Genomic DNA, 19,980 nt, shown 5'->3' with positions numbered 1-19,980 from the left:
TTAACCAGCCTGGGTTTTAGGACCCTCAGAGGGTAACATATATATTTATAGGTAGGCTAAAACAAATTGTTAATATAAAGAATGCTAATCTGTTATTCACATTTATGTAAACTGTGATTATGGGCTGCTTTTCTTAAACAAGGGCCTGTTCTGTCAAGTATTAGAAGATACACCGTTTTTATTTACATTTATAAAGGGAATTATAGGGTTATCACAATACTAGTGATATGTGATTTACTTGTTTGCGTTTTTATTATTTTCACTCCAATATTTAAAACAAAAAAAGTGTATGTCTCATATCAACATTATGGCGTAGCATTTGGCGCTGTAACGATAGTCTCTCCTTGCTAGCAGAGTTAGCTGCCTGCTCCTGCTATGGTGTTTGCTTGCTCATGAACTGCTAACGTCAGTCAGTCGTACAGGGTTCAATCGTCATTCATTCTCCGAGGGAAGAGACGCTCATCGCAGTTTTAAATAGGTAAGAATGTAAACATCACATATTGAACGTTATCTAAAGGCTTATTTGTAATCAAAACTGTCCAATACACGGACTGACGCTAGCTAGGCCAAACAGTGGTATCAAATGCGTGTTTTGTAAAATGTATGGATACGCTAAGCTAGTTTACGGACTAACGTTTACCGACTACCACGTGTTTAGACAAGACATTTGGTTAAAACTGCATGTTAAAAAGCATTGCTTACGATTTAAATCAAATATGATGATTTAGCTAGCGTTATACGAAATACATTTTATGCCACAATGTTCCTAACTCGGCCAGCATCATTAACAGCTAACGAAAGAAGCTGCAGATACACGGTTTGCTGTGAATGGGAGAGAGTGATGTGTAGTGTCCCTTTGTGGAGTAATTCCAGAGCTGGAAAGGTAGGCCTTTCTATACAAGCAAGAGATAAGCAATGCAAATCCACACTGTGTTCTACAGACGAACATATTTACTAATAATTCTTCTTTTGAGGATATGCACTTTTTCATAAAGCATTGAACTCACAGCTGGGGCCCTGAACCATGGATATATGAAGAGAACTGGATACAGTCAGAGGTGGAAGATCTTGTACTAAAGTAAAAGTACCAGTGTAGTAATACTCTGTTACAATTGAAAGTCCTGAATTCAAAATGTTACTAAAGTAAAAGTATTATACTTAATTTACCAAAAGTAAAATAACTCATTATGCAGATGGCCAATTTCGAGATGTATAACAAAATATGTTGTGATTGTAATTATGGATCCATTAATACGTTTATTATAGCTGGTAAAGGTGGAACTTTTTTGTATTGTTTTATTTACTGCTGGGTAGTTTGTGAATTTAGTCCAGTGTTAAGTAAAGTCTTATTTAAGTGTTGATTATGTTTTATAACATTAGTCAAAATCTGTAAAGTATTAAATATAGTATTAAATAAATGTAGTGGAGTAAAAGTACAACATTCTGAAGTATAGTGGTGTTGCAGTACAAAGTAGCGGAAAATGGAGATACTCAAGTAAAGTACCTCAAATAAAATAAATTAAGATAAGATGGACATTAATTAATCCCCTTAGGGAAATTCATGTGTCCAGGCAGCAACGGAATAAGAAGATGCACAGATGTTACACATGGAATATACACGGAATTGTACTTAAGTAAAGAACTTGAGTATATGTACTTAGTTACTTTACACCACTGGGTACAGTGATGGAGGCGTTGCACGTTTACTACTAACAGAATATTCTTTTGTTTTGCAATATTATATGCCATTAACATTGGTTAAACAAAACTGACCCACAAAATATGTCTTGAGGAACTAAAATGATCTGTATATATCCATTGATCCTTCATTGTTGTCAAAGTTCCTCTTGTGATGGTCTAGTTAGTATGATTAATTATCATTTGAATTAGGTTAAATCAATTGGTCAATGTCAAAGTAAATATAATTGTGATACCAGTAACCTTGATATCTTATTCTCCCTTACCCTTAGTGACGTGGGAGCTCCACAATGGTGAAAATATTCATCGGGAATTTGTCACCAGACACAACATCGGAAGAACTTCGCTCTCTCTTCTCCCAATATGGCAAGATTGGAGAATGCAGTATTGTCAAGAACTACGGCTTTGTGCACATGGATGACAAAGCGGAGGCGGAAGAAGCCATCAGCAACCTCCACCATTATGAGCTAAATGGCCAGCCCATGAATGTAGAAATGAGCCGTGGCAAGTCAAGAGGATCCACTAAACTACATGTTGGCAACATTGCCTGTACCAACCAGGAGTTGAGGGCCAAGTTTGAAGAGTTTGGCTCTGTGTTAGAGTGTGACATAGTAAAAAACTATGCTTTTGTTCACATGGACCGGATGGAGGATGCCTTGGAAGTCATTAATCATTTAGACAACACAGCTTTTAAAGGTGAACTCTTGGGATGGGATTAATGGGGATTTAACCATATATATGTAGTATCAAGAATATTTCAATGTGTGAATTGATAGGTAAGTTACGAACATACCCACAGGTAAGTGAAGAGAAGTTGAAGAAAGTATGGTCACGCTTTTTATTTTAAAGCTGGCATCCGTAATGCTCGATTGTTGTAAAACACGTGGGCACCTACTGGAATTTATGATTGCCTTGTAGAATCACCTCTTTACTGGATGTTAATGCAAGTAATGAATAACAAAGCATATCTGTATTTTTACAAATCAAACTCAATGGCATAGGCCCATTAGGGGCCGGGTGAATACTAGAACAGTTGAGCGTGCGGCCCTGTTTTCCCTTATTTGGTTTCCGCACACAAGTCACGTTTGACCGCGGTGTCATTGATTTCCGGTTGCACATGCATGATTAAATCTTTGTCACATGGACACTCTTAGCTACCCAGACATGGAAAGAATCCTTTGAGCTGTGTTTAAGCACTAGCTGATTCAAATAGCAATCTAACATTTAACCTTCCATTATAACACGATGCTTTTTTAAAGTTCCCTTTCGTCATTGCAAGGGGGTAAGAATGTGTGAAAAGTTACGGATTTCAGCTTTAATTACAATATTTTACAAACTTTATGACTGACTAGGATTAGGATACTTTGTTTGCCAGGCAGGAAATGTCTAATATATATATTTTAAATAAATGCTGGCATAAGTCTTTATTGAGTCTTTTCTTTTCAAGGCAAACTGATGAGCGTGAAGCTTTCGACTAGCCGCCTGCGTACTGCGCCGGGAATGGGAGACAGATCGGGTTGTTATCGTTGCGGGCAGGAAGGCCACTGGTCCAAAGAATGCCCTCTAGACCAAAACGGATACCACAGAAACGGCTCAGAGCCAAAGTCTGATGGATACGATACTTCGAGATTTGGCGGGCGTGCTCAAAATCGGGGTTATCCGGACTTCAGTGGCGATCCAGATTATGCTGGCGGCTATGCTCCTGTGCATGGTTATTCCCGGGGTTCTGGTCACAGCAGCAGCAGCATGGCAGGGTACGGAAGGGGTTCGGGCTACGAGAGTGCAATGAGATACGGGCCGCATCCAGATTATGGCATAAGCGCTGTTCCTGAACATAGCATGGCTCGGATGTATGGCAGTGAGGCGGCATACAGGAGCAACGGCTCGGTCTATGGCGCGGTACCACCCTACCCGATGCGGCGGTCGCCTTACGACGAAAGGGATCCGTACGGGGTTGTGGACTACTACGAGAGGTACAGGGTCAATTCTTATGGCGGCAGTTATTTCGAGGAACGTCGCACTGTCCCGTTGCCAGCTCCATCCACGCCTTCCACAGCGTTAATGCGGGAACGTCTGCCCCCCTCTAGCCTCGACCCATACGAGTGTCCTCCCCTCCCTCATCCACCAGCCCCAGTCTCCGCATACTACGCACGTGACCGGAGTCCGATTCGGAGAGTCCCTGTCGAGGCAGGTGGATATGCATATGAGCGTTCACGCCTTTCTCCGGTCCCCGCCCTACCAAGAAGTTCTACCTATGACCATCTGCGGGATCCCGGTGCCGATCGGGCACGATATGCATACTAATCCTTGTCCAATACAGCCAGGTGCGAGCTGTCTGACATTTAGTGGGTAGGATAGCCTAAGTGCCATTGGAATCACTGAAAATGTAAAGTAAACATTACTTGTCATTTGTAATATCAAAGGCAAAAATCCGCCCTCTTTGTATGTAAAGCGTTTGGGTAGTAAGATTACTATACAGTTACAAACCATAATAGTCAACGAGTAGATTCCAATGTGGATGGTTATCTGCCCTCACATGCTATGGTCTCATTCCAGGTACTTTGAAATGCAGTAAAAATAATTCTCTGTTGACACCTGTCATTGTCCTTGTTACTTGTTTTGGTATTGGTGCAGCTCAGGCTTAGCCCAAGTGCCAGCTTAGCCTAAGTGCCGATACTAGGTTCATTTAACTCGTGTCTATTCAAGAGACTAGAAGAACTGAATTGTTGCCCCTCTAAAAGTAGCTATATGTTTATACACTATTTAGACTCTGTTAATAGAAGCAAATGAAATGAGTGCATGGTGCATGTTTTAAAGGGAACCTTTGTTTCACTAATTGAGTTTGTTGTTTTTTTTCAGCAAAATCTAGTATTTTACCATATTCATTTTACTGTTTGTGCGAGTTCATTGTTATTAGATATGTGAAGCAATGCAAAAACAAAATTGAATACTGTATGCTTCCCCACTTACGTTGTTTAACCTGTGGGCTTAAATGTCACACCTGTACCAAATATAGACCTGCACAAAAAAAAAGGTTACTTTTTTTATTTGGGTTATATCAAACATTTGGTGAAATTAAGTTGAAGTTTATATCCATCTGCATTGTGATGTTTTTATCGGTAGGTGCATTACTTTCATTATAGATAATAGATTTTAATTGCTGTGATAAGTATGAGATTTCGCAACTTAAAACACATGTTGTTGAGTTTCATAATGTCTATGACCTCAAATGTCTATGCTGTTTGTTTCGATTTCTAATGAAGAGGATACAAATAAAATCAGTTTCTCTAAAGCCTGAAAACTTTGAACTGTATGTTTGTTGTGCTGAGTCATCTGTCAAACCAAAGGCCTACGAAGCAAGATTTGGGGTTAGCGAGGTAACTTCAGGGTTAACTCTGGGTTTTCGGTCCAACAACGCTGGTTCACTTCTTACCGGGGTTAATCTCCATGGTAATTTATGCTGAACACCTAACCTGCTCCGGAGCAGGATATGTTCGGGATTAGGGTTAGTTAAACCAGATCACTCCAAGATACCCACGGTATGTGAAACAGGCTTCGTACTAGTACAGATCTCTGCTTAGTTAAACAAATTAAGGAAAATAAATGCCACAGTGTTTGAAGACATGCTATATTAGGGTGACATGACATGTATACTCATACAGTAGGTATTATTGTGCATGTACAACACATTCAGAGTCAGATGTAAAGGTCTTGCAACATTAGACTGAATTCATATCACCCAATACTTTCAGATGTTAACTGTGCATGCTTATTTAGAGGTCTAAAGCCAATATTCTGTCAGTCATGCTTTGCTACAAGATACCAGGTTCTAATCAACAATTGTAATTTGCTTGCCCACTGTTGTAAAATACAATATTTCTTGTGTTTGTAAATAAAGTGCCATGAAATAATGTAAAGGCAGAGAATACATTCAATAACAAGTTAATACGAGTGCATACTTGGTAGTAATAATGTATAATTCATGTTCAGTCTCATAACGGGATCGATACTCATAAGAACCAATCCGTTTTAAGAACTAAAGTAACAAATAAGACTTTTCCCAATAGCACAAGGCCGAAGAGGAGGGGCTTGTTCTGGCCAATAGGATTGCATTTTTACGACAGACAGCACATCCTCCTTGGTCCATAGGATCATCCTTTGTGGTTTTCCGTTGGACGCCATTTTGATTAAAGTAATGTGAAGGTGGATTGAAGACAATACTGGTAGTTATTTTCTTAATTTAAACGACGTTATACTTGAGTCGACTGGAGTTGGACGGAGACTACGCTATTTGAGGACACCGAAAATGGCTACGGGCGCAAACGCAACTCCTTTAGGGAAGTTGCACCCCAGTATTGGCGCTAAACGAGGATTTGAGGCTGGGCCTGGTGCGGGGAACGGGTTGATGCCAACACCGGGGCCGCCTGCACCCTTTCCTTCTATACAAGCTTTTCAACCACCCATGCCCACCGCAGCTTTTCCGCAACCACATCAGTTCAATCCGGTGACAAGTTTTTCGCCCCAGGCCCAACAGCAACCTACTGCGGGAGGCGGAATGTCCAAAGCAGGTAACTTCACCTAACGTCTGCTAGCATTAGAACTCCTTAATGCGGCATGAGTTACCGCTAGCCTGTTAGCTAATGTGGCTATGTAACAAGGCCCGACATGAAGCCACGGCACAAAATCGCGACAGTACTGTTAACTATTACTAAATAAAGACAATAGTTTACGCCTACATGCATTTGCTAACACTTTAGCTCACTTGCAAGTGTTAACATGTTCCCATTCAACAGCTTTTGTTGATCATCCATACACGCAAGGTAAATAAAGAAACGTAACGCCATGTGTAACGTTACGACAAGGGAGACGTTACCTTGCTACGCAGTGTTTTAACGCTGTTTTGTTATTGACGCATATAGAATACTGATTGTACTAAACTATTAGCCTTGCATCCACGTTAATATGTCAAATGTTTACAACTTAGACCAGGGAAACGTTTTGAACCTTTTAAGCTGATCGGACCAAGCTTTCATGCTATTGGTTGGCGTCAACAACCGTTTAGGAACGGGGCTGCGTGTGATCATGTGGCCTTTTTTATTTATTGTGGAGATGTTTTTGTTCTACTTATGCTGTATGATCTCAAACGTTTTTTGCTAAGGAACATTTAACACGGTTTCCCCTCAGAAACCTAAATGGTAAGACAAATGTAAACACCTTAATCAGAATCATACAATACTAATACATACAAACATCTTAAGATTTTTGATGACATGTTAAGACGTACAATTTTGGCCCATTAACAAGTTCTCAGTAGTACACGTTTTTGTCCAACTTGCTTTATCGAAAACCTGTCATGCCAAACTTATAAAACACTAATGTTAGTCATGTAAACCGTTGTCAATGGCTGAGTTGGCTTTATTGTTAACTTTGCTAATAAGTCCAGCTTCTCATGGCTATGTCTGAGTCTATTTCTATATATAAGTAAGGTGGCACTTGGATCGATTACAACCTGTACCTCATGCATGAAGCTACTGTCAAGACGTATAATTCCTGTGTCTCTTGGTAGATTTCAATCTGAAGAAATCCAGGAAGAAGAGTCGCTGGAGCAGCGAGACACCTGATCAGAAGACAGTCATTCCGGGCATGCCCACTGTTATCCCCCCTGGACTGACCCGCGATCAGGAGAGAGCCTACATAGGTAAATATTTTATTTAAATAAAGACAGAAATAACTTGATAATTAAGGTTGTATCATATTGTAACTATTAATGCAGTTTGTTTCATAATGTCTCATCTATTACATCTGTTTGAGATTTAAGTTTCTGACATGCTGCATACCAGTATTAATGTTACATTTATGTCCTGTTTGCTGAATTCCCAACAGTTAGAGCTCTCTGAAGGCACCCACAACATGCATTACTAACTACAAGCTTGTAATGTTTTTCAATGCATTTGACTGTGACATTAATATGTTACACAAAATGGGAAATGTCTAATTTTGCTCCAACTGTTGAGACAATGCAATAATTTCCAATGAGCAATGATTATAACTTGATGATGTAAGGTTTTAATTATGGTTATTTCTCTTTATTGGAAGTAAATTGGTTCCGCTGTGGAAAATGTTTCTGTGGTCTTATGGTTTGCATACCATTGGGCACCCATTAGCAAGAAGAGTTTGAGATAAATTATTGAACACCACTGCTTGCTGATATCTGTCCAGAGCTGCAGGTTGCTACTCACTGTCTTGCCTGATCCCCTACACATCATCAGTATTGTTCCTGTGCATGGAGGCGTAACTCATAATGTCCTAACATGACAAAATGTGCTTCTGTTTATATTGGTCTAAGTGTGAGCAATGCTGCTTCAATGGCAATTTAATCAAACCGGTTCTAATTATAATTTAATCTAATTGATTTAGTGGGCATGCAAATTGGGATCAGTTGTTCTGATTGTGGCCTTAACAAAAAAACTACAAGTTTTTAACCACAAATGCCTTCCAGCAGCACTGTGGCACCAAAATACTGCCTTCACATGCCCTCAGCGGGGTGGTCTGAAGCAGATGAATCCTTTTTTTGTCAATAACTGACATTGTTATTGATTCTGTACACTCATTGGTAATGGTTGTTCTTCCTTGGTATGTAGACATTCATTTGTGCCCGCCTTCTGTTGGTCACACTTATCGTTTCCTTTGCTCATTCAGTAGACTCCCTTAAACAATCCAAGGGAAGCGTTTTAAGATGACATTGCTGTGATCCACCATTCACAGGCCCTGTATTCATCTCTATAATCAAAAGTAATTGTTTCAGGGACCAGTGAATCTCTGTGTATGGGGGGGGGGAGATTTCATTGCAGCTTCATAATGTGCATGGGATGACTGATTTATTTAATTGCTTACTAAATGTAATAATTTCCTCTGTCACTGCTGCCCCTCATTGTAAGATCTGTGGAGTGCAAAGAGTGACTATGATCACCTTTTTTATTTATTGTTGAACATGCAAAACAAACAGCCCAATCAGTGATATTCTAGACCTGACGTGTCCTTAAAATGCCAAAGCCTGTGTTGACATTCCAGAATGTGAAGCCCCTGTGCGCTTAGGTTTTAAATATTAAAGATATTGATATATTTGGCATATATTTGGCATAAGGAACCATGGTCTAGACATTTACTGATATGCTACCACGTTATCATTTCCTGAGCAAAAGTATGTTTGGTTTATGCTAATATAAATGATCCCTAGAACATATTTGCAAATGTGTTCCTTTGCTGTTCTCAGATAGGACTTAAGTGTGCTAGAGTCTCACAAGATGTTCATTTGATCTCCTTCTTTTATTTAACAGACTCACCATTTGTCTTAACCTCAGTATTGTATGAGACATTGCTCTGTGCAGAGCATTGTCTCTCTGATGTTGTTATGGTAACCACATTTCTCTCCATCCTTGTTTTTCTTTCCTAACCTGAATTCTTCCAGTCCAACTGCAGATTGAAGACCAGACTCGTAAACTGCGTACAGGAGACCTGGGAATCCCTGTTAACCCTGAGGACAGGTCGGAAAAAGTTTAAACCCATGAACAGTAACATTTTCTCTACCTTCTTGACTTTTTGGAAGACAGATGTTGATTTTCAGTATATCTATCTATCTATATATATAGATATATATATATATATAGATATATATATATATATATAGATAGATATATATATATACATTTTTTAACCACACACACATACATATTTGTGTATATATATATATATGTGGTTTTTAGCCTAAATCTCAGACCTCATAGTAGTATTAGATTGCAGATGTATAGTCACAGAGCATACATTTTTTGCTTAATGAGACCATGTTCGCAATTACATCAAAATGAAACTCAATCTATTACATTTTTTTCTTCAATTTATCAAATTCAGTGAACACTTTAATTTAATTAAACTTTTGATTAGAAAAATTAACTCTTAATGATTGGCTAAAGTGCAAACTTATATGAACTAATATTTTTGCTCAATCGACTGCAGAAACTAAAGTAAATTCCAACGTCCTATTTTCAATTGAACCTCGTTTTCTTGAACTGAAGTAAAAAGAACCATCATTTTCTACATTTATTTTTTAGTCAAACCAATTTTTAAGAATTTCATTATGATGTAATAAAAAAACAAATCTTGGATTAAACACAATCGATTTAATAAAAAAATAGTATTGTAATAAATAATGAAAAAGGGAGCTAGGGGGTATGAATGCTCTGGCAACCCACCGAATATAGGTCAATATAAATTGAGATTTATTTTAACTGAGCTTAAATCGGCATTTCTTGGTAGAACCAATACAATGTGAATATTTACACATTTTTAGTGGATTATTTCTCATTTAACTTGACAGTTTTGTCTGCTTCCTAGTTAGCCTTCTAGTATTTAATCAACATGTTTTCACCCTCTGCTTGTTTTATGTGTCTGATGTAGAATGCTGTGTGAATATATGAATAATAATTCATAATGTTTAAAGATTTTCCTCTGAAACAGGTTTGGGTCAAAACACCTTACTCTTTACAAAAACGTATATATTTTTTTATTGATTATACCGTTTACATCATTTTTACCTTCAAAGTCTGATATTCAGCTCAGATGAATTGGCTTTGTGGCTGTCGCATAAATACTATCAATTGATATTGCCTTTTCCGTTTTTTACTTACTGGATAGTATATAACTTTTTGCAAGTGGTAATTGAACTCATGGCCTGTAGCGTACATGATAATATATCATTAATTAATAGTGTTTGGATTAAATTGAACTAATTGTATGTAGCTGGTCATCTGTGGTTTTCCCGTAACGTGGTTTTAAACATTTCCACCCAGGGGGTAGAGGGGCATTTTCCAGTTTTCCCTCTGGACTCTTTAGGTCTGGAAGAAAACTGCAAAAGCAGAGGCCAGCTTATAACATAGTTTCCATAAGGATCTGATCCCGCAGGATGTGGCTTTGGCTCTAGAGTGTGTGAACTTGACTTTTTGTTAGCTAGAGTCCCTGCCGCCTGTTCACTTTGTAGAGTTTCTCTTCATAATCAGACCTTTCCACAGCAAGCAAAAAGCTGATTGCAGAGCTGCCGCTCTCTTATAAACCATTCCCCAAACGTATGTGACAGAACCAACTGGGGGTGTTTCAGGTTGTCACTGTTGGAAGTTTGAAGCATTAAAAGGAAAATCAATATTTTTTTTCTCACTCTTCACATCACATGGACACAAATGTGGCTCTCTGATGGGAGAGCATAGGAAAAGGGGGATATCTAATCTTAATTCCTTTTCTCTAACCCAAATTACCCCACATCAACCTAACCCTTTTTCAAGCACAGAGCCTCCTTAACGCAGCAACACAGGTTTTCAGCATCCAAGGGGAGGTGCGGACCTCTTCCGCCACGCCAACACCGAGCAACTCCCAAAGCCATCGTTTCTGTTTAGGATTGCACATTTTGCTTTGGTTTCTTTTTCTTACCTCCCAACTTTCCTTTCTTGTAAGCCAACACTCCTGTATACAGGTTTAGTTATGGCCATGTCATTGGTTTTTTTTCTTTGTGGTTGAGGCCCCCCGGTATACTGGGTTAAATACCACTATACATCTTTGGTTGCCCCTTTTTACCCTGAATTGTATAAAAGAATGGACTCTAGCCTTTAAAAATGTCAGTGCGGAGTTCCTACATATTTTTCTTTTCGTTTTTGAGTTTGCTCTTGCACTGGCCATGAGTCACGTAGTCTTTCTGAGAATTCTCTCAGTAGATCCAAAATTCCAATGTTTTTGAATTCATCATAGTTTTATAATTGTCAGTACCCATTGATCCAAAGTTCCTAATGAAGATTTGAGTTTTAGTTAGCTGTAGCGAGCCTGTTTGATTGTTAATAGCAGAACTCCACTTCTAGAAAGGTATTGATGATGTCTTTCTTGTCTTTTGTCTGCCATTTTCAGGTCTCCCTCTCCAGAGCCTATCTACAACAGTGAGGGCAAGCGGTTAAACACACGCGAGTATCGCACACGGAAGAAGATTGAAGAGGAGCGTCACTCTCTCATCACTGAGATGGTTGGCCTCAACCCAGACTTCAAACCTCCTGCAGATTATAAGTAGGTTTTTTTTAGCTATATACACAGTCTGTGTTAACATGAATAACGTATTAAAAGGCACATGTTTTGAGTGTCTGGTGCAGTTGACTCGGCTAACAATTAGTCCACGCATCTTTTTAAAATGATGACTAATAATCAGAAGCCTCAAATTCAACTCTTGTCTGCACACTTGTGTAGACAAGTGTGCTTGAAAAGAAATGTAATCTTAACAGCATGTAACATGTATGCACTATTCCCTTTTTTTGCCACTGTTCTCTTAAAAATAGTTTATTTCGTATTTTCTTCCTGCAGACCTCCAGCCACTAGAGTCAACGACAAAGTGATGATTCCCCAAGATGAATACCCTGAAATCAACTTTGTTGGTCTACTTATCGGGCCACGGTAAGTTACTCTTAATATTATTATCATGTTGAGTTATTTGACATTGTCTATAAACAAGTAAGTTAACAGCCAGCATAGTTAGAAATGACCTTTTCCTTGTCTGTGTTTCCAGTGGTAATACACTGAAAAATATTGAGAAGGAGTGCTGCGCCAAGATCATGATCCGGGGGAAAGGCTCTGTGAAGGAGGGGAAGGTCGGCCGAAAGGACGGGCAGATGCTGCCAGGAGAAGATGAGCCTCTACACGCCCTGGTCACCGCCAACACAATGGAGAACGTCAAGAAAGCTGTGGAGCAGGTCAGATTTAACCTGTATTGATGCGTCATACTCTATTGGAAGTTTCATATATGGACAGCTCTTGGGTGACAAGGTCTTTTTTGGGCCAATATGGAAGTTAGTGTAGTTCCCCTCGACAAAAATCCAATGAGATTAACTCCTTTCATTGGTTAAGGACTAATTCCTGCACAAGCCCCCAGGACGTCATCCAGGCTTGAAGTATATTTTCTTAGTGGCCACACAGTAAATAAAAACCTTAATAAAACACAATAAAACCTTTGTCACTTTACTTTAATAGGTCCAAAAAATGATATGATAATAAATGTGTGTCCACAGATACGCAACATTCTGAAGCAAGGTATTGAGACGCCTGAGGATCAGAACGACCTGCGGAAGATGCAGCTGAGGGAGCTGGCAAGACTCAACGGCACACTGAGGGAAGACGACAACAGGTCAGTGCAACAAGCCAGACAGTGGTGGAGCTTTATGCACACTATGGGCCCTGGTTAAGGAACATTTGTGAAAAGTGTATTATTCTGAATTTAGCTATAGTGCCTCACTGAAGACAGAATGTGTTCTTCTATAGGATCCTCCGTCCTTGGCAGAACTCGGAGCCTCGCAGCATCACCAACACCACCCTTTGTACCAAGTGTGGTGGAGCAGGCCACATCTCCTCTGACTGCAAGTACACCAGGTGAGGATCAGTTCAGCAATTCAAGGAAACGGAATGTCCAATTTCTCTGTGGTTTTTAGAACTTTTTTGTAACAATGTTTGCTTTGTGTAGCTCATTTGCTGCCCACAGAGCGACAGGTGGAGAGCCTCCCCAGTCAGCGCAGGACAAGGCTCGTATGGACAAGGAGTATCTGTCCCTGATGGCTGAGCTAGGAGAGGCCCCGGTCCCCTCATCAGGTGGAGGACACTCCAACAACCATGGAGGAGGGCCTCGGTCCTCAGGGCAGAACAACAACCAGCCACCACCGGTGAGTTGGCAACACACATGGTTCCAAAGTCCTGTTTCTCCAGAACAGTGTCTAAACCTGCTGTGTTTGTTTACAGCAGAACCGGCCTCCCTGGATGAACTCTGGTCCGTCGGAAAACAGGAACTACCACGGCATGCATGGAAGTCATGGTGGTCATGGAGGTCACGGTGGTCATGGCGGTCATGGTGGCCATGGAGGACTCCAACACTACCCTCCACCAATGCCCAGCATGGGAGGCCCCCCAATGCCCCCAAACCCCAACGGCATGCCTCCCCCCTGGATGCAGCCTCCCCCGCCTCCCATGGGCCAGGGTCACGGACATCCCATGGGTAAGAGTGGACATTTATGAGGTTGGGGAGTTTTTAATTTGTCTCAAGTTCTAGTTGGATGAAATTAACCCAATAGGGGAATGTGGGGAATAAAAACATGGACAGCCACAGGAACCACAAAGTAAAGCCACAAGCCTCCCTGAGGGGAGTCACAGTGAATTATTCTTTTTGGTTCAAAGAGTCATTACTCCATCAGAACTTCACTTGGAAATCAGAGACGCTTAAAGAGCAATCAGTAATCAGGGGATAGTTGTTTGTACATTGCAATGAGGAGCCACAACCAGCCAGGAAGTCAAATCGTAAAAGCATAGAGGCTCAAAAACAGAATACCCCCTGTGGCTGACATTACATCAGACCATTTGATATGCTTCCATGGCTCCTAACGGCGGTACCTTTTTTTCTCATTTCACAATGAGTATAGATATGAATCCTGGGAATATTTAGATAATAAGGAATCAGCAAAATATCAGGTTATTGTTGCTATTACTGAGGTTGGGGAGAAAAATATCCCACCTCTATGCTTCAAATGGGATTTATATGACTGAATAACGCAGGTGACTCCTATGCCCCTTTCACACCAACGCGTTTTCAGCTCCGGCTCGGAGCTGGAGCCTGAAAAGTACCGTTTTTTCCTGTTCACACCCTAGAGGCGCCGCCTCTTAGCTCCGGAATCCGGTTCACTTCCAGCTCCAAAAAATTGTCGGTCTAGAGACAAGAGCTTCGGAGCTAAGAGGCAGCGTCGCTTACATCTCTCTTACGTCGAGGCGGGTTGAAGTAGATGCTGAAGACCACAAAGAAGTCTTGCATTTCGCATGTGATGTTTGTAAAGTTCCAAGTAAAGTCGTCCGATGCCTTCCATTTCGTTTCGTAAGAGGATAACCAAAGCGAACAGCGCTTCAATACAATCGGCCATTGTTGTTGTTGTCGATGTGAGGGATTTCCGCGGTTTGGATTTTATGAAGCAGGCACGTAAACGGTGACGTCATGACGCAGCTCTGGGCGGTGTGAACAGAGCGGGAGCAGAAAAGGGAAACCGGAGCTGAACCAGAAAAGCTCCCGCTCGGAGCTAGAAAGGGAAAAGCGCTGGTGTGAAAGCCGCACTAGAGAATTAAATCCAGTCAAAATGGAGCTCCAGAGAGCTGACTGTTGGTAAATGATGTTAAGGGGCGGCAGGAAATGGGTTTTACTTTAGTAGCTTATGTTCCTCAGACGACATCATAACTCACAGCCCTGGACAGTCTGGAAATTCCACAAAGGAGAGCTGCTTTTTAATAAAGTCTATTGGCTTTTAATATCAACATCTTGATAAATGATAACAAAAGTCTGTGTGTTGTGTTCAAATGAGAATAAACAAAAATTCTAGGATATAAATAAATGTATTTTGGTTTCATTGCAGGTCTGCTGCCACCTCCAATGGGCATGATGCCACCCCCACCTCCTCCCCCCAGCAACCAGCCACCTCCCCCTCCTTCTGGACCTCTGCCACCATGGCAACAGCAGGCTCCACCTCCCCCTCCAACGAGCAGCATGGCAACAAGTACACAGCTACCCTGGCAACAGAGTAAGACCACGTTGAAATTGAAACCATTCCATATTTCTCTACTTCAAACACAGTTCTAATATTCAGATATTATATATACTATTTGGCTCATCTTTTTGCACATGATTGAAAAAACCTTCTTTGCCAAAATTAGATGGCATCAGCATTCACAGTGTGAGAAAAAGTTTTTAGAGAGTACTTGTCCATGGACAAGTGAGTTTGGCAATTTACTTGTCCGAATACATTGTTCACTTGTCCAGAATGGACAAAAATTGGGGCCACTGGAATCTTCTTCTTCGCCATCGTATTTTACATTTTCCCACGGTTTTTACGACACCGTTAACGTAAGTGAGCGGTAAGATTTTACTGCATCACACATAGGGTTGGGTATCGTTTGGATTTTAACGATTCCGGTTCTGCTTTTTGATTCCGGTTATTTTCAGTTCTTTGAGAGGGTAAATAAGTCCCATGACAAACTGGGAGAAAAATATATTTATGAAAACATTAAGTCAAATCTGTATTCCTATTTACAAATCACTTCATACTGTTGAATTTCTTACGGTTATTGAATACAATTATATTAAAATAATCTCTGCATTGTTTAGTTAGTTCTAAGTGGTGCAGTTTGAGAATGTACAATTGGCCCAGTCTCCTCTGATGTTACACTGCAACCTGCCTGTGAGACACAGTCCAACCACACATGTCCAACACATAGGCCTAATAATACATTAGATTTATAGCCTATAGGCCTAGCGCTTTTCTACAACTCAAAGACGCTTGCACGCTTACACGTCCTGCAATACACATGCTGCAGCTGCCCAGCTGCTCACTGTTTGTAAAAGTAAATAAATTGTATTTTCATTTCAATAATGTACTTTCTATACCCTGCTTCATAAACAATACTGACATCCCTGTCAGTGCATGACATTAAGGATTTTGGGAGATGGCCCTGTGGGCCATCTAAGCTAATTTACAGATGGCCCTGAGCCCAATAGAGATTGCCCTGAAAAATGCGTGCGGACGAAATGATGCACGAAGGGTTTGGGGGGGCTCACCCTAGAACATTTAGATGTTTGCAGGTCTTAGATGCTGTCTGGTTCTCTAGACTGAATTATAAGATGAACCACCACAATATTATATTATACAATTTCAATTTTATTCTTCATTTCACTTGTTTGTTTGTTCTTGTTTGTGTTTGCTCGCTTGCATGCCCTGCATAGCTATAATAAATACTCAAGTTGTTGGTCAAGACACTTTCCATCTGATGAAGGCAAATGCCTTCCCAGATGTCAAAAAGTAGAAAACATTACATTCAGTTATAACTGCCAAAACAAACATTATTTACACTATTATGGCCCCTGTTAAAAATGTTTGTAATGTTATCTACTGTAAGTTGCCTCCTCATCCGGAAGCTGACCGAGCAGACCCGAGCAGCAGTCGAGAGGAGCCGAGCGCATCCGCGAAGCACACAAAATGGCGACGTCAGAGTTCCCGTTAGCCGGCAAATCTAAATCTCTTTGGTCAAAATGTCCAGTCAAAAACAATTTCCCTTTAGCGCAATACCGCTTCAGTAAACTTCAACAAAGCTTCAACAAATAACAATTGTCCGGTACCGGGATTAATAAGAGTTGTGAGGACAGGAGGCGAGGCAGAGCCCCGCGGACCGCAGCTCTCTCTCTCTATGCTCCGTATCAGCTGATCGCTGCACGGTGCAGCTCAGCGTCTCTCTCTCTCTCTCTTTCTACACACAGCAGATCCGCTGCCCGTTTAACAGCCTCATCTTTGTCAAACTTTCTTATGTTCTTTCTCTAACACGTAATGAAGGTTATTAAGCGTTTTAGCTCCTTTATGAAGTGAAGCAGCCTCCCTGTCTGTGTCCCACATCCCCAGACTCGGAGGAGCACAGGCAGGGCTCGACATTAAGGACTGCCCGATGGCCCGGGGCCATCTAGTGTTTAGCTCGGGCAATGAAGCCTCACCTGCTGGTTGCGCGATCGGGCGATCTATTATGCCAGTATCATGCAGGTCGCGGATCAGTAATGAGTGACCCGACAGTAAAACTAAACATATCTATAACTAGTTTAGGTAGTTTGAGAGGTCATTAAAATAGCTACGTGTGATATTCTAACCTGAAGTGTGTGTTTTGTTCCGCTCACCGCTGCATGTGATCATGCAGAGCTGCGTGTGGACTCGTCAGCAGCAGCTGATCTCTCTCTCCCGCCAGATTAGACTTTACTCGCGTTTATGTCCATATCGATCAGATCCAGCTAGTTCTAGCTAATGATATGACTACCTGCTTATTAAAAGACACCTAAACAATAAGTGTCGCTATGCAACTGGGTGAGGGCACAAAGTATAGCGCAGCATTATGCATTTGTTTACATGCCCACCGGAACCCCGAGGCATTACCAACAGATCAACGCACAATCAACCCATACAGGACATCTCTTTCTCCACATTAAGAGTTAGCCATTACAATTGACTATTCTTGTCTGTCACATACTCTTTTGTCTGTCACATACGTGGCGCAAATTGTGCAACTGAAGCGGTATTGCGCTAAACGGAAATTATTTTTGAACGGACACTTTGACCGGAGAGATTTAGATTTGCCGGTCTTCAGCATATTTTACCGGTCGTAGTCCGGTAATTACCGGCTAACGGGAACTCTGATGTGTGTGTGTGTGTACTGTGATGGATCGTTGGAGCTATGTGCAATCATGTTGCGCGCACTATCCGGGCTGAGTGTGCTGACTTTTCGTACAATGTCCCACTGTCTGGCTACCTGCATGAAGTCAAGTGCTCGGCGCAGTTGTCGGTGAAATGTCTGATCACTACACTCCTGTTTTCATTGAAACAGCTCCTTATATCCGTTAGCGCAGCTAGCTAGCTAGCACCAGTTGCTAACAACAACAATACACGTAAGGTGTGTGCGTTCTCTCTCTCTCGCTCGTGCCACACATACACACACCCTCCCGGTCCTCCCGATGGCCAGTCGGTGCCTGCCGGTGAGCGTGGAAGTGTGGTCTGCCGCAAGCGGACGGCAGGAGCAGGGCTGTCGGCATCAGCTTGTAGATGGTATTTTAAACTCGATGCGCTCTGAAACTACGGGGCGGCCGAGGAAAAAAAATACACATGCGTTAAAATAATTAGTGGCGTAATTTGTTTTTGCTTTAACGCTTAACAGCCCTACCAAGAGTTAACCATCCCTTGCCCTCCCCCCCCCTCTCTGCAGATACCACCACCACGTCCAGCCCTGGCACCGGCACCCTGCCTCCATGGCAGCAGCCCCAGCAGCCAGCAACCTCCGGAGCTCAGCCCCCCCCACCCATAGGAACCCCCTCCATGGTGCCGCCTCCCCCAGGCGTCCAGCCCCCGTTGCCCCCGGGCGCCCCTCCTCCTCCCCCACCACCTCCTCCAGGCTCAACTGGAATGATGTACGCCCCCCCACCACCGCCGCCACCCATGGACCCTTCCAACTTTGTCACCATGATGGGGATGGGGGTACCAGGCATGCCCCCCTTTGGCATGCCTCCTGCCCCCCCACCTCCTCCCCCCCAGAATTAACCCTGCCACAGAAGAATCGTCCTCCCACAAGAATTTCCTTGCAGCACATTGTGGATGTGCGCCCACAGAAAAAAGTATAACCAGTGCTTTATTTTTTATTGATCCTGGATATTGTGAAGGCATCTCTGAAACAAAGAAAGGTTGTGTTTGTTACATTTGTAAAGTTGAGTAACTTTAGTAAATGACTTATTTTTCCCGTTTTTAAAGTTTGTGTTGACATAAAGCCCCTTGTGTGCAAACAATAACACTGTTGCTCTCGAGCACATTCTGCATTGCTCCCATAGTTTGTCACAACTCTTGTATAACCAAATCAACTGCTCAAATAGCCAGACAGAAGTTAATACAACGATTCCAATGTTCAATTCAGACCCTGCTCTATCATTGGATTTAATATATTGAAGTTGCATGACACATTGTAAACAAATCACTCTGAAATGTATACTGTCATGAATAATATTTTTGTAATAACGAGATGTGAAGTGTATCTTTGTTCTGTCAGATGACCTTTTTGTAGTAACTGTCTCAGATTGTTTTTCCAGAAACTCCCAGGGTTTTAATTGTTTTTTCTTTACTTGCCTGCTTCTCAGTTTTGACATTGAGTTTGAAATGGGGGACTAAATACTGCAGCTTCTGACCCCTGCACTACTTGAATGCTGAGAATCTGATATATCCTTGTTTTTCTTCATCTCTTGCTCTGATAAGAAGCTGCGTGCAGTGTTTGTGTTGCTTCTGCAAGGACAAAAATATCAGTTTTGTCCCTCGAGTTATTAGAGAAGAAAAATGTTAGTTTTACTCTGTTTTTCTGGAATCAGTCTTTTGTGTTTCTGGCACTAGCCTGGATGAAAAGCTGTTGAAATCTTGCTTGGTTTATCATTAAATTGATCCATTTCACCTTTTTGTCATTGAGCACAGACTGGTTTTTCCTTTCATGGATGTAAGACCCTTTGTGTCAGAATGCTTGCCAAGAGGCTGTCACCCTGCTGGCTGCCTCATTGAAATGTGTTACATAACCAGGCATTGTCCATGTTGCCCACTAACTCGCAACTCCAGAAAGTCTACACTTGGAGTACCACCACTTTTATACATTTGTACACTTGAGGGATTTCTACCCTTT

General features: G+C 41.5%; 2 protein-coding genes across 3 annotated transcripts; both read left to right on the top strand.

The window, feature by feature from the left end:
• The first annotated feature begins 208 nt into the window (after positions 1–208).
• rbm4.1 (RNA binding motif protein 4.1) lies at positions 209–4,999 on the top strand. The gene is made up of 3 exons (XM_034224828.1): positions 209–478; positions 1,971–2,394; positions 3,146–4,999. Exons 2-3 carry the CDS (start codon positions 1,989–1,991, stop codon positions 4,000–4,002), a joined length of 1,263 nt encoding a protein of 420 aa, XP_034080719.1. The 5' UTR covers positions 209–478; positions 1,971–1,988; the 3' UTR covers positions 4,003–4,999.
• Positions 5,000–5,847: 848 nt separating this feature from the next.
• Positions 5,848–19,772, top strand: sf1 (splicing factor 1). Of its 2 annotated transcripts, none has more exons than XM_034224833.1 (12): positions 5,848–6,266; positions 7,265–7,396; positions 9,167–9,242; positions 11,644–11,796; positions 12,088–12,177; positions 12,290–12,473; positions 12,789–12,904; positions 13,039–13,146; positions 13,238–13,433; positions 13,513–13,762; positions 15,159–15,323; positions 18,535–18,866. In XM_034224833.1, the coding sequence occupies exons 1-12, from the start codon at positions 6,005–6,007 to the stop codon at positions 18,864–18,866; spliced, it is 2,064 nt and encodes a 687-aa protein (XP_034080724.1). In that variant the 5' UTR covers positions 5,848–6,004. The 2 variants fall into 2 exon arrangements, with proteins under 2 accessions (XP_034080724.1, XP_034080723.1); XM_034224832.1 differs by having other exon boundaries at positions 5,849–6,266; positions 13,510–13,762; positions 18,535–19,772.
• Positions 19,773–19,980: the final 208 nt, after the last annotated feature.

This window comes from Gymnodraco acuticeps, unplaced genomic scaffold (genome assembly GCF_902827175.1).
Source record: "Gymnodraco acuticeps unplaced genomic scaffold, fGymAcu1.1, whole genome shotgun sequence".
NCBI classification, from domain to species: Eukaryota; Metazoa; Chordata; class Actinopteri; order Perciformes; family Bathydraconidae; genus Gymnodraco; species Gymnodraco acuticeps.
This window is presented reverse-complemented; position numbering and strand designations above follow the sequence as displayed.